General features: G+C 34.7%; 1 protein-coding gene across 3 annotated transcripts; it reads right to left on the reverse strand.

Moving 5' to 3' along the window:
• LOC125647895 (outer dynein arm-docking complex subunit 4-like) lies at nucleotides 1-23032 on the reverse strand. 3 transcript variants are annotated; one of them, XM_056139889.1, is made up of 11 exons: nucleotides 22667-23032; nucleotides 16066-16197; nucleotides 5223-5382; nucleotides 5056-5111; nucleotides 4557-4848; nucleotides 3865-4365; nucleotides 3566-3773; nucleotides 3338-3424; nucleotides 3051-3247; nucleotides 2782-2850; nucleotides 1-1294 (listed from the first exon to the last, which is right to left on the reverse strand). In XM_056139889.1, the coding sequence occupies exons 1-11, from the start codon at nucleotides 22787-22789 to the stop codon at nucleotides 1134-1136; spliced, it is 1986 nt and encodes a 661-aa protein (XP_055995864.1). In that variant the 5' UTR covers nucleotides 22790-23032; the 3' UTR covers nucleotides 1-1133. The 3 variants fall into 3 exon arrangements, with proteins under 3 accessions (XP_055995864.1, XP_055995865.1, XP_055995866.1); XM_056139890.1 differs by lacking the exons at nucleotides 16066-16197; nucleotides 22667-23032 and adding an exon at nucleotides 12466-13073; XM_056139891.1 differs by lacking the exons at nucleotides 16066-16197; nucleotides 22667-23032 and adding an exon at nucleotides 12560-13072.
• Nucleotides 23033-24431: the final 1399 nt, after the last annotated feature.

Raw genomic sequence — 24431 nt, forward strand, 5'->3', positions numbered from 1 at the left:
AAGAAAAACGCAATCACGCGATTTTTTTTTCCATTTAATTTTATATTTAAATATTGATAAATAATATGCTATAACAATTTTACATTTCAGTGTACATTTTGTTGCTTTAAAAAATACACGACTGAGAGTGGTCATGTATTCATACTGCATAATAATACCGTATCTGTCATAATGAATATACACGAATACACTCGAAAGCTGCTGATATATAAATGAGTATGCTCAAAAGGTGCTGATATGATAATGTATATACACGAGTACACTCAAAAGGTGCTGATATGATAATGTATATACACGAGTACACTCAAAAGGTGCTGATATGATAATGTATATAAATGAGTACACTCTAAAGGTGCTGATATGATAATGTATATACACGAGTACACTCAAAAGGTGCTGATATGATGATATATAAACGAGTACACTCAAAAGGTGCTGATATGATAATGTATATACACGAGTACACTCAAAAGGTGCTGATATGATAATGTATATAAATGAGTACACTCTAAAGGTGCTGATATGATAATGTATATACACGAGTACACTCAAAAGGTGCTGATATGATGATATATAAACGAGTACACTCAAAAGGTGCTGATATGATAATGTATATACACGAGTACACTCAAAAGGTGATAATATATATATATAAACGAGTACACTCAAAAGATGATAATGTATATAAATGAGTACACTCAAATGGTGCTAATATGAGAACGTGACTTAAAATACTGATTATAGAGAAATGTATACAATATTGTTGATATTGGTATTTGTTTGATAACACAGGATGATATTCATAATATTGTATAATACTGAATTCACTCCATTGTAGACTAAGTAACTCATGCTTGTACAACGAGCACTTGCTGACGTGCTATCAAATGATTAGTTTATACAGATATACATGTATATGCGCACACACGTGATGCAACTGTTTAACTGTACTCTCACCGCTGCCGATACAGCATTTAGACACAATAAACTATATGACGTCAAAACTTAAAAGAATCCTTTAAAAATATGGCGACTTGGTTTATAGACAGTCACTTGGTCAATTCTTGTGACATATGAACAGTCATTTCCTCAACCACAGGAAGTTGGACATCTCGCACAGCTTCAGTACACACTCACTCGACCATGACGGACGTTCTGGCAGTGCTGACGTCAGATTCGGGGTATGATTGCACGACTTTTTCTTGAGAACTGTTGGTTTTCTTTAACTTGAGCGCAATCTTTCTGTTGACGTCAACCAAGGCTTTCTTCATGGCCAGTTCCGCTCTTTCGTCACCTGCAGTGTACAAAGGGGGTCAGAAATAATATCTTCATTCATATGCTAATTTATACGGCAACGCTAATAAATTTTTGTGTATAGAACACATTTTTATTTTGTATATATAACGTGGAAAATTCATATGTACACATAGATTTTGAGAGTAGGCAATGAACTAATAAATCATTGGTAATCAAAATAAGTTATAGAGGCCACGGTAAATGGTTTTATACACGCCATAGTAAATGGTTTTATACAACAGGCCATGGTAAATGGTTTTATACAGGCTACAGTAAATAGTTTTATACAACAGGCCACGGTAAATAGTTTTATACAGGTCATGGTAAATGTTTTTATGCAGGCCATGGTAGATGGTTTTATACAGGTCATGGTAAATAGTTTTATGCAGGCCATTGTAAATGGTTTTATACAGGTCATGGTAAATGGTTTTATACATGTCATGGTAAATGGTTTTATACAACAGGTCATGGTAAATGGTTTTATACAGGTCATGGTAAATGGTTTTATAGAGGCCACGGTAAATGATTTTATAGAACAGGTCATGGTAAATGGTTTTATAGAAGTCACGGTAAATGGTTTTATACAGATCATGGTAAATGGTTTTATGCAAGCCATGATAAATGGTTTTATAGAGGCCAAGGTAAATGGTTTTATACATATGGTAAATGGTTTTATAGAGGCCATGGTAAATGGTTTTATACAGGTCATTGTAAATGGTTTTATAAAGGTCATGGTAAATGGTTTTATTTAACAGGCCACGGTAAATGGTTTTATATAGGCAATGGTAAATGATTTATACAGGTCATGGTAAATGGTTTATACAGGTCCTTGTTGGTGGTTTAATATACAATGTATGTCCTGTTATGCGATTTTATATTGAAGCTGGTACCGTAAATACTTTTATACATATATTGGTAGGTGGTTTCTTTAAAGTTCCTGCTAGATACATGTACATTTCTGTACATATATTGGTAGGTGATTTTTAAGGTCCTGATGAATACTTTTATACATAATTACATTGGTAGGTGGTTTTTTAAGGTCCTGATGAATACTTTTATACATAATTACATTGGTAGGTGGTTTTTTAAGGTCCTGATAAATACTTTTATAATGTTCTCGTTGATGGTTTAATACAGGTCCTTGTAAATGACTTGATACATTTTCTGCTAAATGACATACATGTACTTCATGATATTAATGTTAATATAGAACTTTATACGACACTTACCCAATGATGTAAATGTTAATATAGAACTTTATACGACACTTACCCAATGATGTAAATGTTAATATAGAACTTTATATGACACTTATCAAGTGATGTAATGTTAATATAGAACTTTATACGACACTTACCCAATAATGTAAATGTTAATATAGAACTTTATACGACACTTACCCAATGATGTAAATGTTAATATAGAACTTTATATGACACTTACGCAATGATGTAATGTTAATATAGAACTTTATAAGATTATTACCCAGTGATTTTGCATGGTCATATGCTCTCTCAAAGGATCCGTGCGCTTTCTCATACTTCTTCATGTTAACTAAGAGAAAATATGTTTAGAATGACATGCATACAAAGTAAAATTAATCAGCCAAGAGAAAGGTAATTAGGGGTTCTGCAAAATACAGCTTACCAAACACACACAAACCCCTAAAATGGACAAATTAAAGTTCAATGGAGTTTGAATATACATTGTATATGTAGTTCCCATTACAAAGCCTCACTGTAATTCTTCCTTACCTTCAGCCAAACCCACAAGTACGCATGCTTGAAGCTGTTGTTGCACGTTCCCGGCTTCCTCTGCGGCTTTCAGGGACTTACTTCCAGATTCTCGGGCGCTGTGGAAGTTGTTCAGCATTAGAAAACAATTACCAATCTCGTGGAATAGTGATGCTGTCTCTCGTGGTGTGTTACAGAGAGGGGCTTTTCTTGTAAACCTGTTGACAAGGAAAGTAATGTCTTATACAAACCATGAACTTTAACGAGCATTTAATGATTTATATTGGTTCACTAGTATTCATACGTACATATCGAGAGCTTTGCTATGTTTTCCCTTCATCATGAAAACTCGTCCCGTATTTCCAAGTGCTCTGTATCGAATATTTTTCATGTCCCTAAAATAAAGAAAATATTTTTCATTGGAAATCTACCTACATGTGCTGTTTGACCAGAGACATGCATAATATATGTTATGAATGTCTCTGGTTTGACTCATCACTAGATTTGACCACTGAAGACGATCTTTCAGTACTTACAGTTGGTCTCCTATGGTGAGATCCATTTGGTGATACTTGAGTGCTAAATCCAGGTTTCCGAGCTGCATTGCCGCATTACCAAGGTAACTGTATAGATTTGCAATCATCTCAAACTTATCCGGGATTTCAGATTCCTCGTAACGTTCCAGAAGTTCTAAACATACCTCGCATCGATCCTGGACATTTCGAAATTTGTTTGATCTGAAATCTGATCAAATACACAGTATGAATATAATATTTCATGTTAAGTGTTTTTGATTACAGAAAAAACACGTTTTACTGGCATTGCCTTTTGTTACCTTCGTCGATGGCGTCCATTTCTTTCTTCATGTACTGCTTCAGGGATTTCTTCGCCGCCTCCACTTGGCTTTGATAAGTTTCGACTTCGTTCTCAGTACTTTCCGTTTCCTGTTCCTCCGCGATTTCCGTCATCATCCTCTGATGAAACTCATCAAACAGTCCAATGGACGGAAATTTGAACACCAGTTTGCTGGGATCTGGTTTGGGACTAGACTTTTCCGTTTTACTACCGTAAGAATACCTGGAGGCCCCCGACTTGTTGCTTTTGAAGGTTTTCACGGAATCTGTGGATTTCCACGAAGCCTTGGTGTCCGTCGATTTGTAACTGTCCATGGAATCAACCGACAAAGTACTCCCGCTGAAGCGACTTCGAAATCGTCGCGCAGGCGGCGGCGGTGGAAGTGGGCCTAACCTATCCCAGTACGACGCGCGATCCAACAGGAAGTTAAGTCCATCTTCTGCCATATCTCCCACTGGACTTCCTGCGCTACCCATGACAGCTGCACAAGTAAGAGTGGAGATATATATAGATCTATCCAAAAGCAACATGGTTATGCTTTTTTTTTTTTATGGAGGACAGTTATTGTATTTACCTCTTTTAAGGTGCACTGTATGATAGTAACATCTACATATACACACAACATATCGTTAACTCACCAGCTGTCGTATGTGTTCTAGCAGAGGTACATACCTGGAAATTTGCCATCCTCCACCAGATTTTGCAGATATTTCTTGTCTTTGTATAACTTTCCCATGGTTGTCTTGACAACGCGACTCTTCGGTCGTTTTTCGTCATAGTTTAGTACGGCGCTGTCGTCTTCGTTTACATGATGCAAGGCCCCCGCCTGGGTCAAGGTCACTGATGGCGTCTTGTGGATCCGGATAAGTTGACAGAGTGGCCGTGTGTTGAAGGTGGCGCTGGGGACCTGTGTGTTTTCTGTCTTGGACGACGGTTTCTTCCAAATGAACGGTTGAGTCTGTGGCTACAAGAAATATTGATTTTAATGAATGGTGTAGCTTGTTGCTACAAGAAATATTTATATAAATGAGTGTTGGGGCTTACAGCTACAAGAAAAAGTCTGATGTTAATGAACGGTTAAACTTGTGGTTACAAGAAGTTTTAATGTCAATCAGGTGAAACCCAAGTAGGTTTGGAAATGACCGCGCATAATACTAGTGCTAATACTCACCACTTTATGGACTAAGTAGGTCAGGTCCCCAGCCTCTGTTAGTTTCATGCGTCGCCCTGAAATTAAGCCGTCCGCATGAAAAAAAACCTTGATCTTAATATCAAGAAAAATGAAACACCCGGTTTAACGAAATTCAAAAGACTACAAATTCCGGCTGTGCTGTGTACCTCGGCTTTTCCGTCCCTTGTTAATTCCCATCTCAGCCTTTTCTTTCCCGATGATGAAGTCCTTGTTTTTGGGATAATGCTTGTGTCCCCTACTGTAGTAGACCAGAGCTAGTTCATAGTTAGACGACTGATATAATAGACTAGCTTTCTGTAGCAGAGCCTACAATGATATCAACAGAGCTATTATGAGATCGACGGGTAGACAATGTTTAGATTTAGACTGCTATGTAGAACTAGTTGGAGATAAAAAAGAACTTTTAGACAATTATAAAAGCCTACTTTTGAAGTAACACAACTTTTAGACTGTTTGAAAAGGGCTAGTTGAAAGTAAAACAATCTTTAGACTGTAGTAAAGGGTTCGTTTGAAATAAAACAACCTTTAGATTGTTATGAAGGGCTAGTTAAAAATAAGACAATCTTTAATTTAGACTGTTATGCAGGGCTAGTTGAAAATAAGACAATCTTTAATTTAGACTGTTATGCAGGGCTAGTTGAAAATAAGACAATCTATAATTTAGACTGTTATGCAGGGCTAGTTGAAAATAAAACAATCTTTAGACAGTTATGAAGGACCAGTTGAAAATAAAACAATCTTTACAGTTATGAAAGACCAGTTGAAAATAAAACAATCTTTAATTTAGACTGTTATGCAGGGCTAGTTGAAAATAAGACAATCTATAATTTGGACTGTTATGCAGGGCTAGTTGAAAATAAGACAATCTTTAGACTGTTATGCAGGGCTAGTTGAAAATAAAACAATCTTTAATTTAGACTGTTATGCAGGGCTAGTTGAAATTAAAAAAATCTTTAGACAGTTATGAAGGACTAGTTGAAAATAAGACAATATTTACACAGTTATGAAGGGCTAGTTGAAAATAAAACAATCTTTAGACAGTTATGAAGGACCAGTTGAAAATAAAACAATCTTTACAGTTATGAAAGACCAGTTGAAAATAAAACAATCTTTAATTCAGACTGTTATGCAGGGCTAGTTGAAAATAAAACAATCTTAAGACAGCTATGAAAGGCCAGTTGAAAATAAAACAATCTTTACATTGTTCTGAAGGGCCAGTTTGAATAACACCACCTTTAAACTGTTATGAAGAACTAGTTTGAAATAAAACGATCTTTAGAATGTTATGAAGGGCCAGTTGAAAATAAAACAATCTTTACACTGTTATGAAGAGCCAGTTGAAAATAAAACAACCTTGACACAGTTTTGAATGACTTAGAGCTGAAAATAAAACAATCTCCAGACAGTTATGCAGGGCTAGTTGAAAATAAAACAATCTTTAGACAGTTATGAGGGGCCAGTTGAAAATAAGTCAATCTTTAGACTGTTATGAAGGAGCAGTTGAAAATAAAACAATCTTTACATTGTTCTGAAGAACCAGTTGAAAATAAAACAATCTTTAAACTACTATGAAGGGCCATTTGAAAATAAAACAATCTTGATATTGTTCTGAAGGACCAGTTTGAATTAACACTACCTTTAAACTGTTATGAAGGGCCGATTTGAAATAAAACAATCTTTAGACTGTTATGAAGGGCCAGTTTGAAATAAAACAATCTTTAGACTGTTATGAAGGGCCATTTTGAAATAAAACAATCTTTAGACAGTTATGAAGGGCCAGTATGAAATAAAACAACCTTTACATTGTTCTGAAGGGCCGATTTGAAATAAAACAATCTTTAGACTGTTATGAAGGGCCATTTTGAAATAAAACAATCTTTAGACAGTTATGAAGGGCCAGTATGAAATAAAACAACCTTTACATTGTTCTGAAGGGCCAATTTGAAATAAAACAATCTTTAGACTGTTATGAAGGGCCATTTTGAAATAAAACAATCTTTAAACTACTATGAAGAGCCAGTTGAAAATAAAATAACCTTAAGACTGCTATGAAGGACTAGTTTGAAATAAAACAACGTTTAAACTGTTATGATGCGCTGGTGATCATTGGGGGGGGGGGGGGGGGATCTTTAGGCCGTTATAAAGAGCTCAAGGAAGAATTAAGAACAACTTTTACAACGCTTTAAGGTGCAAAGAAATAGTTTTAATTCTTTATTAAACGAATAATCCAGGAAGGACATCTTTAATGCAAAGTTACAAATATCAAAATTTCTTTAACAAATCATGTCAACAAACGGTTAACCCAAATCTGCAGGGCCAAATCTACACACAAGTCTTGAAAAGACTGAATTCAAAGAAACAATTAAACTTTCTGTATCCGATCAATCAACTTAAATTTTTTGGATATATATTGTCGTATAGTAAACGAGTTCGGGTTTTAAATTGACTGCACGCAGGTGACCTATTTCTTTTCGTGATACTGAAAATACGGGGTAGTGTTACCATAATACATTATGGATTATGTTACATGTATGTAGCCCATTTTATGTGTCACAGTTTGTTGTTTTTTCAAATTTCTGGGCACCCTCTACACAGTATGTAGAGAATAGTGAAGTTTTTGCAAATTCTCTCACACAGTTGACTAATAATAGTGAATACTTCTTTTAAAATGCCTCGTCCATTTGTCAGCTTGTTTACATACTCGGGCATTGTCCTCGGAGAATATCATTTTTCTTGGGTGAATAAATCTTGATATCTCTCTCACTGTCATGCAATAAATGTATAATGTTTTACGCTCTTGTTGCATTGACGGAACGTTAATGTAAAGGTGAAGATAACAGTGACGTAGCTTCCATTGAGGCAACCGAGGCAGCTGCCTCGGTAAAAAAAACCAAAAAAAAAAAACCACCTTTTACGTTGTTAAAATGTCGATAGCTTCTGGGGGGCGCAACCCCCCCCCCCCCCCCCCCCCCCCCCCCCCCCCCCCCCCCCAGACCCCCTGCCTCGGTAATATTCGAACCCAAGCTACGCCTATGGATAACGAACAGTGATCAATCTCACAACCATAAAGAATACAAGATTAAGAGTAGAGCAAACACGGATCCCTTGACACACAAGTAGTGGGATCAGGTGCCTAGGAGGAGTAAGCATCACCTGTTGACCGGTCACACCCCTATCTCGATCGGGTAAACAAAGTAATCCGTACTCAAAATCAGTGTATAAAGACGGTATGAAACACGTCAGACAGCACTTTACCCAATGACAGGTTGTATCTGGTAAATTAGATTGTTATAACGACTATAAAATTTGCGAAATGCTGACTTTAAACATGACTGTTGAAACCCATTTTATTTGTCAATAGCTTACCTCGATATGAAAAGACATACATTTTCTTCTCTTTTTAAGGAAAAGATACTTCCCCACCACAAGAGTACTATCTTAAGATTTAATTATAGCGAATTCAATAAGATAAACCGAATTTCCTTTGATATTCTTAACGCTAAATTGTTTTCTATAGAGCTTAAACACTTTTTCATATTATAACACTGATCACATAAGTTACATAATGAAATAAAATAGCGGTGTCGGATTATTCAAGAAAGAAAAGAAATATTTTCATATCTTTTCCTTCAAAACGAAGCAGAGTAGACTAGAGCATTTAGAACGGTCTCCAAATAGAGAACAAGAATATCATATTATAATTCTATTGTTGTCATTGTCAGTGATAACAAGTTTAGAATATCAAATTATAGTTATATATTATGTTGTCATTGTCAGTGATAACAAGTTTAGAATATCATATTATAGTTCTATATTCTATTGTCATTGTCAGTGATAACAAGTTTAGAATATCATATAGTTTTATATTCTATTGTCATTGTCAGTGATAACAAGTTTAGAATATCATATTATAGTTCTATATTCTGTTGTCATTGTCAGTGATAACAAGTTTAGAATATAATATTATAGTTCTATATTCTATTGTCATTGTCAGTGATAACAAGTTTAGAATATCAAATTATAGTTTTATATTTGTTGTCATTGTCAGTGATAACAAGTTTAGAATATCATATTATAGTTCTATATTCTATTGTCATTGTCAGTAATGACAAGTTTAGAATATCATATTATAGTTCTATATTCTATTGTCATTGATAACAAGTTTAGAATATCATATTATAGTTTTATATTCTATTGTCATTGTCAGTGATAACAAGTTTAGAATATCATATTATAGTTCTATATTCTGTTGTCATTGTCAGTGATAACAAGTTTAGAATATCATATTATAGTTCTATATTCTGTTGTCATTGTCAGTGATAACAAGTTTAGAATATCATATTATAGTTCTATATTCTGTTGTCATTGTCAGTGATAACAAGTTTAGAATATCAAATTATAGTTCTATATTCTGTTGTCATTGTCAGTGATAACAAGTTTAGAATATCATATTATAGTTTTATATTCTGTTGTCATTGTCAGTGATAACAAGTTTAGAATATCAAATTATAGTTTCATATTCTGTTGTCATTGTCAGTGATAACAAGTTTAGAATATCATATTATAGTTCTATTGTTGTCATTGTCAGTGATAACAAGTTTAGAATATCATATAGTTTTATATTCTATTGTCATTGTCAGTGATAACAAGTTTAGAATATCATATTATAGTTCTATATTCTGTTGTCATTGTCAGTGATAACAAGTTTAGAATATCATATTATAGTTCTATATTCTATTGTCATTGTCAGTGATAACAAGTTTAGAATATCAAATTATAGTTCTTTTGTTGTCATTGTCAGTGATAACAAGTTTAGAATATCATATTATAGTTCTATATTCTGTTGTCATTGTCAGTGATAACAAGTTTAGAATATCATATTATAGTTCTATATTCTGTTGTCATTGTCAGTGATAACAAGTTTAGAATATCATATTATAGTTTTATATTCTGTTGTCATTGTCAGTGATAACAAGTTTAGAATATCAAATTATAGTTCTTTTGTTGTCATTGTCAGTGATAACAAGTTTAGAATATCATATAGTTTTATATTCTATTGTCATTGTCAGTGATAACAAGTTTAGAATATCATATTATAGTTCTATATTCTGTTGTCATTGTCAGTGATAACAAGTTTAGAATATCATATTATAGTTTTATATTCTGTTGTCATTGTCAGTGATAACAAGTTTAGAATATCAAATTATAGTTTCATATTCTGTTGTCATTGTCAGTGATAACAAGTTTAGAATATCATATTATAGTTCTATTGTTGTCATTGTCAGTGATAACAAGTTTAGAATATCATATTATAGTTCTATATTCTGTTGTCATTGTCAGTGATAACAAGTTTAGAATATCATATTATAGTTCTATATTCAGTTGTCATTGTCAGTGATAACAAGTTTAGAATATCATATTATAGTTCTATTGTTGTCTGTCATTGTCAGTGATAACAAGTTTAGAATATCAAATTATAGCTTTATATTATGTTGTCATTGTCAGTGATAACAAGTTTAGAATATCAAATTATAGTTTTATATTCTGTTGTCATTGTCAGTGATAACAAGTTTAGAACATCATATTATAGTTCTATTGTTGTCATCGTCAGTGATAACAAGTTTAGAATATCATATAGTTTTATATTCTATTGTTATTGTCAGTGATAACAAGTTTAGAATATCATATTATAGTTCTATATTCTGTTGTCATTGTCAGTAATAACAAGTTTAGAATATAATATTATAGTTCTATATTCTGTTGTCATTGTCAGTGATAACAAGTTTAGAATATCATATTATAGTTCTATATTCTGTTGTCATTGTCAGTGATAACAAGTTTAGAATATCATATTATAGTTCTATATTCTGTTGTCATTGTCAGTGATAACAAGTTTAGAATATCATATTATAGTTCTATATTCTGTTGTCATTGTCAGTGATAACAAGTTTAGAATATCATATTATAGTTCTATATTCTATTGTCATTGTCAGTGATAACAAGTTTAGAATATCATATCATAGTTCTATTGTTGTCATTGTCAGTGATAACAAGTTTAGAATATCATATTATAGTTCTATATTCTGTTGTCATTGTCAGTGAAGACTTGTTACTTCTTTCCATAGTTTAAAAAGAATACATGCTGCAACATTTTCATGCATTTAATTTCAATAATATTTATTTCATTTATCTATTTTTATTTTTTTTTATTTTTTGAAATTGAGGGAGAAAATTTAAAATGATCTTTTTCTATGACGCTGATTCCACCGAAAATTGTGTCCCATATCGTTTAAGTTCCCCAGACCCCAAACATCTTAGCTGGTATCATGGCTCAAATATATTCTAAAGATGAAGGAAATACATGTATGATATAAGTGATAAATGATGAATCGTGATTTCCCTTTTCTTTTTGACTGGGAGTGGTGGCGTGCTCCTGTGATCTAGCTACTTGGAGGTCTGACGTGGAACTCGCTAAATTCATGGCTCTAAACTCAGAAACTGACATACATGCTTCTACATATGTCTGAGAGATTACCAACAATTCCTTTTAAAAAATCTCTGATAGAATGAATCTTCACACAGCATATTTAATGAGAATGACTTTTCCTCTGACGACTTCAGTGGAATACAATCCCTTTTGTTCGTTGGTGGATTAATACGAAGTCTGAATACATTTTTTTAAATCGAAAGGATGGGGATTTAATCATCTTGTGGAGGGAGTGAATAGTAAAAGCTCGCCGAGTTGGAAGAAGTTCACCCATGGTTTCTCAATCCTATTTCTTCATTTACAATAAAGTTCACTTCATGTAAGTAAGCGATTCTGATATCGACCGCGGGCCTTAGCCATATACATGTAATAGATCAGTTCAAACACTAGATATGTATCTTATTTCAACAATTCTCGTTATTCAAAAAATAAAATCATTATGCCTTGCCCAATGAGTATTAAGTAAATGGTTTTATTTTTGCATATAACAATAAGATTTTTGGCAGTGTTGGGAAAGATAGCAAATGTTTTCGCGATGTTCATTAAACTTTTTTTAAATCAATCAATTTTCATAGTTGTAACAAATACATGTATATTTCACAAGAAGGGAGTTATAAAATAGATGGTAAATAATGCTATACATGTTCTGTAACACATACAGAATATGGAAATTTTCAATGTCCTATTCTCGTTTTATATATGAGTTGAATGAAATAATTTAATCAATCCAACAATCGCATGTGTACAATTCATTAAGGAGAGCTGTAACGATATCGATTTTACATAAACAATCAAATTCATTCTTAGTGTTTATAGTAAAAGATAAACAGTGTTAAGAAAGTTTTTGAAAACTTTTTTTAAAATTCAATATCAGTTCACCTATTTGTATGAAAGTAACTTACTGTTCTTGGCAATGTGGACCGTGACAAAGTCTTAATTAACACAGGCTCTACTAAATGAGCAGCTTTGTAACTTGTATCGAAAGTAAAGTCTCACCTCGCCGATAATATCCAAAAACAAAATGTACACAAAATTATTTCGTACGTGTGTAGCACACAAAGTGATGTTATGTATGTCCGCGGACGAACTGACGTATTCACTATACAGTCAGAGAAATCGACGTCTTCCGGACATTGCCACCATGCAATGGTGGCATCGCAACACAAATTCCATATCTCTCTCAAATGTCGTCTTTTTTTCACACTAGCGATTTACACATCTCGTATCAAGCGCACACTTCTGGAGTATATTTGTACACGGGCGAATTACCCCGCCCCTTTTCCGATCAGTTCCAATAAGGGATCTGTACACAAATCGCAATGGATGCAGTCATTTCACGGCGCACGTTAAGTGATTTCATACATGGGGAGCAATCGATGTCTTATTACCGTTTAAATTTAGAGTGTTTAGAACGAAAACAAAGGATTACTTTTAAACACTTTCTCGTCAAGTGCACAGAATTGGATTATGATAGTTTTTTAAATGTCGTTTTCAATATATCAACAGGCCAGGGGATGAAAAATGTTTAATCCGTTTAAATAGATTTCACCGACAATGAAATTCTCTAGAGATATCAATTATGATCATATGAAACCTATAATTGCTATTCCATCGCTGTTAAGGCCATTGATAGACACTATGTACAGAAAGATTTGAAAGTACAACGAAGACCGACCAACATATAAAGACTACTAATAAGAGGCGAACCGGAACAGTGTCCGCGGTCGACGACATTAGTAGATCATAGCCATTCCGCTTTGTAATGTGGTGAAGCAAGCAAAACCGTGAAATAATAAATTTTCCGTTTATTTTCAAAATATTCTAATTGAATAGATATTTAAATTGTATTGATTTTCAATCGTTAAATGAATTTTCAATTTTTGAATGGATTTTAAGATTTATGTACATCTACAGGAACTAAGAGGTGGGCGATTGTTGCTGACATTTTAAAATCATTTTCTTTTTCACCTGTAAGTGCAAGTTGGACGCAACTCATTGAAAGCATGTAGTCTCGTTGTCCTTTGACCCGTCATCCCACGCGATAAGACACCGTGACGTTGTAGAACATAGTAGTTGCTAAGGCGCCGTACATAAATGCACAATGGACATGCCATCACGATATTTCAAATTGTTCGCTAAATTTTGTCAAAAATGGCTTTCTGAACCTTGCATCAATCAAAATTTCACGCATACAACCTTTAACAAACGTCTAGCAACGTCATAGCGAACAACACCTTCAACTTGAAAATCAGAAGTAATTTGCATGTCTAATGTGCTCATGCGAGTGGATAATGAAAATCTCCATCAAATAAAATCGTTTGATTGAATCTCTGTTTCTTTGTTCGCCTTCAACGATATCATGGATTACAACATAAAAGCGCCTCTTTCGTAATTTTTCTTTTAAAAGTTAAAAATAAAATTCAAAAAGTGGTTTCTTTTGGCAACCTTTACTTCGAATTCAATATCGATCTTCCTATATCAAATATAATGCTTGTCAATCATAAAACTCATAAAAACAAAAATCGTCGAAAAATCATACGTAAATGTAAGATGTTCAAAATTAATAATAGCATTGGTGCTTTATTTATGACCTTGGCTGAAAAGTAATGCAACTTGCAAGATTATGCAATTTACTATATAAAATTCAATCACCGAAACCCAATCTTGCTTCATATACCTTGACTCTGAATTTGAAAATTGATCATACAAATGTTTGAAATTGATATTTCATTCCTGAAACAAGATCACCCTTAAACCGCAGACGAACAGACTATAAATGACCTCGTTCTGCTGAAGTGCGAGACAAACAACGCTTACCAGTAACGGAGCTAGAGGGTTAACAGAGGGTAGTGATATAAACAAGGGGCGTGTGCAAAGAAAACATGTTAATTTCATGTCCCTTAATTTCCTTTTAAGGGTTATATCTGCGAGTTTTCCCACAGATCTACGCCCCCGAGTTATATATTTTTACCCACTTGTTAAGCTAGGAACCATACAGAGTATCTACAGGATTAAATGGAGGCTCCCATCGCCGTGTGCTTGAAGTTACCCGATCTAACCCAGGACGCCGTGTGCTGGAAGTTACCCGGATCTAACCCAGGACGCCGTGTGCTGGAAGTTACCCGATCTAACCCAGGACGCCGTGTGCTGGAAGTTACCCGGATCTAACCCAGGACTATTTTTTGTTGTGTCCTTTGACCAATGAATCTAAAGGTCAAACTTCTCACCTCTTTCCTTGAGATATATATATATGTCAAGTACATAACCTTTGAACTCTTTGATTACAAGTTTCATGTGGACATAGAGCATAGAAAACCTAACTTACTTAGATAATAGATGTAAAGGGGAGGATCTCAAATTGTATACACTGACTATAGAAAAGAAACATGACATACCTTTCTACTTGAATTTGAAACTGGGACATAGAAAGTTACTTCTTTGTCCATACAGAGTATAGATATAAAGCAAAGAAAGGCACTTTTATGATTACGGGGACATTTACCTCTATAAACATTTACCTCCATAAACATTTACCTCTATAAACATTTACCTCTATAAACATTTACCTCTATAAACATTTACCTCTATAAACATACAATATATACGAAGGTAATATATATATGGAGTGTGGATGGTGGAGTGGAATCAGATGAAACTGACCTCTTTACTGATGTAGAAAATGAATGTGGAACCAATTACAACACAGTTGTAAATAACATGGATGTGGCAACAGTTGACACCACCTCATAACTTAGATTGTGAATGTGGCAACAGTTGGCACCACCTCATAACTTAGATTGTGGATGTGGCAACAGTTGGCATCACCTCATAACTTAGATTGTGGATGTGGCAACAGTTGGCATCACCTCATAACTTAGATTGTGGATGTGGCAACAGTTGGCATCACCTCATAACTTAGATTGTGGATGTGGCAACAGTTGGCATTCCCTCATAACTTAGATTGTGGATGTGGCAACACTTTTGACACTACTCATCAACTAAGATTGTGGTTGTGAAAACTGTTACTTGCCTCTTAGATTGAGGCAGGCTACTGACAAACAAGTTGATATCACAGGGGTTTCAACAGTCTCGTTTAAAGTCAACGTTTCGCAACTTCTATGGTTATAAACTTATTATTATCTAATTTGCCAATACAACATATCATTGGGTCAAATGCTGTCTGACGTGTTTCATACCGAATGTTAGGCCATTCTTTACATACTGATTTTGACTACGGATTAATCCGTTTACCTGATCAACATTTAGGGCTTACGGCGGGTGTGACCGTTCGACAGGGGATGCTTACTTCTCCTAAGCACCTGATCCCACCTTTGGTATATCCAGGGGTCCGTGTTTGACCAACTCTTTATTTCGTATTCCTTGTGGGTAGGAGTTATAAGATTGATCACTGTTCCTTATCTTCACCTTTCATTGTGGATGTGAAAACTGTGATAACTCACCTCTTTATTTAGATTGTGGATGTGAAAACTGTCCTTACTCACCTCTTTATTTAGATTGTGGATGTGGAGCGCGGTATCCACATCATCTATTGCCTTCCTGACGTTCCTAAGCTTCTTATAACACTTGGAGCGATACACCAAAGACTTTACGTCTGACGGATTGAGTCGCAGGGCCTAGAAATGTAATTTGAAAATTCAGTCAGATCCGCTGCAGAAGTAATCCAATCAGAAGAGACGAGAAATCTGTCCAAAAATAATCCAATCAGAAGAGACAAGAAATCTGTCTACAAAAAATAATCCAATCAGAAGAGACGAGAAATCTGTCCCAAAAAATAATCCAATCAGAAGAGACGAGAAATCTGTCCCCGGAAAATAATCCAACCAGAAGAGACGAGAAATCTATCCCAAACCAAAACCAAATCAGGAGAAAAGAGATCTCTCTCCGAAAAATAATCCAATCAGAACAGATGAAAAATCATGAATAAAATCATAAATAAATGAATAAATCGAAAACAACAAGAGGTCCACAGACCTTATCAATCACCTGAGTATTAGTTAAAAAAATATCACCAGAGGCCTTCTTACTCTACATCACTATGCATTAAGTTTTTACACATGTGCGATTGTCCAGAAGATTTTTGAAAAATTTCAATTTTTGGCAGTTTCTGCACCGCTCCTAAAGCCCCAGGGGTGTACGAGTCCTAAAATTTACAATTGATGATCCCTTGTCCAAAAGATGCTTCATACCGAATTTGAAAGGAATAGGAATGGTACTTATCCAGAAAAGTTTAAAATGTCCTATTGTTCACACATTTAATAACTGACCATTTTGGCCCCATCCTGATACCACAAACCCTACCATTGGGATAATTTTGGTAAAGGATTACCTGTTCTTTCTCAATATCCATTTATTTTCAATTTAGTATCAATAGCACTAAAAATATGTTATTTAAGTGTTTTACACTTAAACACTATATAACAAGTTTGACCCCACCCTGGGGTCAGAACCTCCACCCCGAGGATCATAAAATTTACAATTTTGGTAGAGGCCTTACTGCTCTACATCACTATGTGTTTAGTTTTCTTAGACATGTGTGGTTGTAGAGAAGATTTTTGAAAATTGGTCAATTGTTGGCAGTTTTTTGTCCCACTCCTAAGGCCCCAGGTGTGCAGGAGTCCTGAAAATTACAATTTATGTCCCCCTTGTCCCAAAGATGCTTCATACAAAAATTGAAAGGAATTGGAATGGTAGTTATCAAGAGGAAGTTAAAAATGTTCTGTTGTTCACACATTTCATCACTGACCATTTTGGCCCCACCCTGATACCACAAACCTTACCCTTAGGATCATCAAATTTATAATTTTGGTAAAGGACTACCTGTTCTTTCTAAATATGCATTTATTTTCAATTTAGTATCAATAGCACTAAAGAATATGTTATTTAAGTGTTTTACACATAAACATTATATACTAAGCTTGATCCCGTCCTGGGGTCAGAACCTCTTCCTCGGGGATCATGAAATTTACAATTTTAGTAGAGGTCTTCCTGTTCTATATCACTATGCATTTGATTTTTCTTACACATGTATAGTTGTAGAGAAGAAGATTTTTGAAAATTTGTCAATTTTGGACAGTTTTTGCCCCGCCCCCAGGGGTGCAGGAGTCCTTAAATTTACAACATATGCCGTCCTTGTCCAAAAGATGCTTCATACCTTGAAAAGAACTGTAATGGTAGTTATTAAGAAGTTAAAAATGTCCAATTGTTAACGAACGACGGACGACAAACCAATTGCAATAGGTCACTAGAGTATACTCGGGTGACGTAATGATATGAAATCCATAAGAAAATTATTAAGTTTTGAATCTGATATTTACGAAATTGAAATTCATTTTACCTTACCTTTGTAATTTTTTTGAAATAAAGTACAATTTCCAAGCAGATTTAAAGATTCGTATCTCCAATCTCATCCATAAAAAGGCTTATCGGGCACAATGAATTGAAATCCAATGATTTGATTTATTGCCCTATACATGTATGTTATAAGGCAATTGCACAATATATATGAATCCTCATAAACTTTTCATAAACTGTCCTTTGAGAACAAAATACATTAAGAATGTAAGCAGTATTTTCTTCTGCGACAGGAAAATCAGACAGTGATACGACCGAAACCCAATATCTGATTTTTTATTTCTCTTACCGACACACGTGTGTGTATAGCTTCACCAAGTAGTATTTACACGAATTGAGTATCAGCACTTAATTTTTCAAACACTAAATACAAATATGTACCGTCTAGGAGGAAATATTCCACACGAACTCGCCGTGTTAAGCTTGGACTCCTGGAGACGAAGAATTGTAGTGCATTTATTGAAAAAGATAAAACTTTAAAGTTTAATAAGTTGATACAATGTGTTAACAGGTTCCACACAATCGGCCACTATCAGTTTGATGAGAACTATTGGGAAGACGTCAGAGTATTTTGTGTATTGATAGGTCTTGATAAGTTACGATGTGCAGCGAACGGACAAAAGGCCCCTATAGTCCGTCACTCAATCAAAATTAGAACCGGCAGTTAAAGTAAGTCAGTAGATTGTCCGGCTTATCACGTAAACGCTCGGAGATCAGAGCAGGATAGATCCTATTTTAAAGAACCTTAATCCGTATTCAAATCAATGTAGGTGTGCAATTATCGATATATTGATTCATAGGTGTTATTTAAAACTTCTGCTATTCATCTGTTCTAATGCTGATAGATTCACCAACATTTAAATATACATATTCAACATTCCACTTTTCCACCAGAAGTTGATGCACTATTCCCGATAAAGGTTTTAAAACTTGAAGCTCTCTATAACAGTTCCAGTAGAGTTTGATATTTTTTTTTTTTATTTTAATTTTTTTTTTTTTTTTTTTAATTTTTTTTTTTTTTTACATATAAACAATAATATGAGTTTGAAAAAGTTTGTAAATCTTAAAGTTGATTGTTCTTTGTAAATATATTAGGATTTTTAGTATTGAAATCCAACAATGTTTGCCCATCATGTGCTGTCGTTTTCAATGGAGATAAGGAAGTAAGATACCGAGCTTATTTTGATGGGAGAAATACAACGGGGAGTGTTTCTTGTATAATACAACACAAGAAAGCTTATGCCGTCTTAACGAGCTGAATAATTGTTTTCTTATATAGTGCAGTAAAATTTATACATGTCCAGCTGCCTTTAACTTAAAATTCGTTAGACAAATTTACTGGGTTTTGATAACAAACAAAATATGGAATGTGAATCTGTCAGTTATTATCTGACTTCCGGTATGTGATTATTTGATATAGTCTTTACTTACATTGTTTTATATATCAATATCGTTTCACGATATGCTTATATAGGCCTGTAACATTGTCTATACAGATAGTGATGACTGGTATACAATATATAGATGGTAGATGTACAATTGTTCATTTATCTGATTAACCTTAAATTGTTGATGATTTCAAATTGATTAAACATGTTTTAATTTTCCTTCTATATTAAAAAGTGAAAGGAAATGTACTTCTAAAATCAATCCAACAAATCGTGACCTGGTTCATGACTTTAAACACCTTAGTAGCTACCCAGAGTATGGCCGGGAGGACTTCATCTGAATTCTGAAAGTGTACCCATTCACACCAATCAATCTACCTTAAACTATTTACACTGCGGGCCGACAGTGCATCACAATGTCCCAACACTAACAGTATCTAAACATAATGGTGTTCTTTTTTGAAGATTTGGCAAATCTGTTCATACTGTTCTTCCAAGTGAATCAAAACATAGTACAGAAAAATACACTGTTTTCGAACACATGGATACTGTTTACGAGAGAAAACCTTCCTGTTGTGGGTAAATCGCTACTTTTGCACGATTTAAGACTAAGAATACATGGTATTCGTCACGGTAGTCCTGTGGTGAGGACGCTGGCTTTGCTACCGGAAGTTCTCGGTTCGATTCTCGATTCTGGCCCCGCGTCAAACCTAAGACGTTCAGCATAGGTATGACTGTGCCTTCGCCAAACAGCCGGCAATAGAGGTGCATGAAAGTCCCGCGTCTTTCGGATATGACCATGAGGAGAAGGTCCCATGTCACGGTAGACGTTGGCACGATAAAGAACCTTCGCTACTACGACCGTAAGCTCTATTGATTGATTGATTGTATATTGTTTATTTTAGTCCCTCTCGAGAAGCTTTCACTCATATGGACACGTCACCATTGTCGGTGAAAGGCTTCAAAATTTAGGTATATCTTTGGCGCTGATGGCCATTGAGCAGGGAGGGATTTTTATCGTGCTACACCTGTTGAGACACGAGACCTCGGGTTTTGCTCTCTTACTCGAAGGATTGCCCCATTTATTCGCCTCTTACGACAGGTAAGGGGTACTGAAAACCTATTCTAACCCGGATCCTCACGCGATCTACACGTTGGTCAAAATCTGAGGCACTAATCCACATGAAGCTGGTGATATCTTTACGTTAGTGGAGAATTCTCGATATAAGGCGTCTCCATTAGACGATCCCGTGGGGATCCGGGTTAGAATAGGTCCTCAGCACCCCCTTGCTTGTCGTAAGAGGCGATTAAATGGGGCGGTCCTTCGGATGAGACCGCAAAAACCGACGTCCCATGTCGCAGCAGGTGCGGCACGATAAAGATCCGTCCCTGCTCAATGGCCATAAGCGCCGAGCATAGGCCAAAATTTTGCAGCCCTTCACCGGCAGTGGTGACGTCTCCATATGAGTGAAAAATTCTCGAGAGGGACGTAAAACAATATTCAATCAATCAATCGAATGAGGCGTAAAAACAACAAGCAAATAATTATTTATCCTGTAACGTTTTCGAAGAAGGATTGTATGGAGCGCCAAATTAACATAAACTCAAATAATTGAAGATATCTTCAATTATTTGAAGATATCATCAATTCATTTGATGCGCGCAACAATTTAATTAAAGATCTCTTCAAATAATTAATGATATCTTCAATTCTGAATTATTGCGCGCATTAAATGAATTGATGATAGCATTAATTCTTCTGCTGAATTGATGCGCGCTTTAATTGAATTAATGATCTCTTCAAATGAATTAATGATATCAACAATTGAATTGATGCGCGCTACAATTCAATTGAAGAGAGCAATAATTGATATAATGCGCGCATTAAATCAATTGATGAGAGCAATAATTGAATTGATGCGCGCATTAATTCATTTGATGAGAGCAATAATGTATTTAATACGCGCATTAATTCAATTATTGCTCTCTTCAATTGAATTAATGATATCTTTAATTCATTTGAAGAGATCAATAATTCTTTTAGAGAGAGCAACTATATAATTAAAGATATCTTCAATTCAACATATCCACAATTGAATTAATGATCTCTTTAATTGAATTGTTGCTCTCTTTAAAAGAATTGATGCGCGCATTAATCCCTTATACAAAAGCATTGTAGATAATTAAAGATATCTTCAATTGAATTAAAGAGATCATCAAATTATTTATACCGAGCTCTAAATCAATTATTGCGAGCAATATTTCTACGAAATTGATGCTCTCATCAATTGAATTGAAGAGAGCAATAATTGAATTAATGCACGCATCAAATCTATTATTCCTCTCATTAATTCAATTGATGCTCTCATCAATTCAATTGAAGAGAGCAATAATTGAATAAATGCGCGCATTAAATCAATTATTGCTCTCATTAATTCAATTGATGCGCGCATTAATTCAATTGATGAGAGCAATAATTGAATTGAAGCGCGCATTAATTCATTTGATGAGAGCAATAATTGATTTAATGTGCGCATTAATTCAATTAAAGAGAGCAATAATTGAATTGATGATATCTTCAAATAATTGAAGATATCTTCAATTATTTGAGTTTATGTTAATTTGGCGCTCCATAGGATTGACTAGTAGATACAGTCGTTTCTGTTCAAGTGCCCGAGTGTTCGATACGATGAATCGGTGTCGCATCAATCAACAGTTACTTTATGATGATTTCTTCGAATATATGGACACGGTTACCGGCAGTAGAATATTCTGATACCGGCTACGATGACATTCCAAGTGTGCACTGGCGCAAAAAGTGATATTCTTTAATTGTAATATTATATCCTCTCTTTCTCTTCCTCGATGGAGGAAATGTACAAACACGTGCGAATTATCCATTGTACTATACGATTGATGTGGGCGTGCTTCTATTGTTTGAGAAAAGTCTTCAAATGACAGGAAGCAATTCTATATTTTTAGCGGATCCCCAAATTTGTCTAGTTCAAGGTCCATAACTCCTTCAAAAATAGGTCACCACAGCCCAACCTCAAACTTAATCTGTAACCCAATAATATGAATTCATGTATAAATTTCAATTCAACAGCTGAAGGGATAGTAAAAAAATATTCCGGAAAACCTTTTTCACAGACAGACGCACGCACGCACAAGCTGATCACTAAAGGGTACCTATCTATTGGCGGCGCTATATATTAAGTATGTTTCAGACATTTAAGTAAAATGAGTATCATTCCATGGTGTCCTGAATCAATATCATGAAAAGGTATGAGAAAAGTAATTAATTGTGTCCACTAGTGTGACCATTAGCCGTGTGATGACTTACCAGGTTGAATAATTTTAATGCCCCTTTGATGTCACCGCTGGTAAACTTAATCAAACCATCCTTCCGGTAGGAGTTGTTCAGGACTTCCGCCTTCCGTTGTTTGATGTCTATATTTCCGCTCATCCCGTCAGCTTACGTTGTCCGTTCAGCATCCACACAATGAACATAACAGTTAGAGACGCACAGTTAGAGTTGAGTACATTTCCTTTCCCTTGTCAATATATATTTTATTTAATAACGAGCCTAGAACCAAAATCTCTTAATCCAGCTAATCCTGGTTATGACGCTGTTCCAAAAAGGCTCCATTATTTTCTATTAAAATCCCTTTCCTAACTGGGTAACAGTAGGAATTTCATTTCACTTTGGGCCAAATGCCGACTAGAGCAAATGGTATTGCCAATTTTTTTCTGCTAATATAAGCGTTTATATCACACCTGCTAATCTGTCTGTCTTTTCATTTGGTAAAACGTACATCGCAATAATGGCAACGTTCTTTCTTGAACTCCAAAAAGAAACATACGACAGCGAGAAGAAAAAAGAAAAGAAAGAAAACCTGCACTCACGAAGCAGCTAATGATAGCCTTTTGGTACCCTTACTGCAATTACCTTAAACATATTTTTTCCACATGTTATCCTGATTAAACGTTAGGTTGGTATAGCACCAAGGTTCCCATACGAATATCAGGCTTGGGAAATGAAACGTACGTATTAAATCAACATTATCTGGAAAATCTTATATTGTCGTCTGGATCACCTCTTAACATTCAGACGACAATCTGTTGATTAAAGTCAAAGGTCAAACCAAATCAATGACGGATTTAAATTTCATGAAGTCATGCTCATGGGGCAAGAATGCTTATTTAATTAATCCATGCATGATCCTGTTCTACTTTTTTTCTGATCCTGTTCTACTGGAATTATTTCAGCAGCAACTTCTGATCATCGGTAAAACGTCATCCAATAAAGACATATTCCTTTAAATCTAAGTTATCAAAATTTCGTAAACTTATTTCAGTAAATGCTAGAGAAGACGAAAAACTGCAAGGTCAATTTCTTTACCAAGTACAAATTGTTTATAATCTCTCGGGGGGGATCGAAGAATTTTTTAAAGTGGGGGAAGGGGCAGTTTTGTACCTTTTTTGCCCAAAAAGGGAGGGATTTGGAGACACCAAATGACAAAGGTTATTTCTTATTAAAAAATATTCAACCAAAGGGAGTCTCTAATCCTTGTACCTCCTCTAGATTCGCTACTGCTCTCGGAGGCAATATCAAATTATCATCAACCACAGGAGCAGGTGATCTATTTGTGGTTGTGTTAGGACACATGTCTTAAAGTTCAGAATAAAAATATTTTAAAAATATATTTTTATAGATACAAGTGTTGATAACTGTAATCAATACGTTTTATTTTTATTCATTATTAAACAAATATTATGAATTTACGATTCTTCCGGAAGTACAGTGTAAAATATAGAAGCAACTCATTTTAGGTTTCCAGATACAGTTATTTTGGTTTGAATATGCAACAGCTGCAGATATTTTCATATATGTATATTTTGCATGGCTATCCCCGATGTGCAAATCAAAGTTGCAGACATATACAGTGTAGCAGTCCAGCAAATAACACTGTCATCATCACGAGACATAGATCCGGGGTATGCCTTACCATTGCATTCATGTTTGGTTTCTGCAATCTTTTGAAATACAAAATATAATAATATTCATGTTTGCTTGGTTTAAACATTATTTATTCAATAAATTTATG

Source organism: Ostrea edulis, chromosome 6 (assembly GCF_947568905.1).
Source record: "Ostrea edulis chromosome 6, xbOstEdul1.1, whole genome shotgun sequence".
NCBI classification, from domain to species: domain Eukaryota; kingdom Metazoa; phylum Mollusca; class Bivalvia; order Ostreida; family Ostreidae; genus Ostrea; species Ostrea edulis.

Coding starts and splice junctions, on each gene's coding strand:
- LOC125647895 (XM_056139889.1), bottom strand. CDS start 22,789: ATGAGCGGAAATATAGACATCAAACAACGGAAGGCGGAAGTCCTGAAC. Junction 5,383..16,065: donor TCCACAATCTAAATAAAGAG/GTGAGTAAGGAC, acceptor ATATCATTGTAG/GCTCTGCTACAGAAAGCTAG. Junction 3,774..3,864: donor AATGGACGCCATCGACGAAG/GTAACAAAAGGC, acceptor GTATTTGATCAG/ATTTCAGATCAAACAAATTT.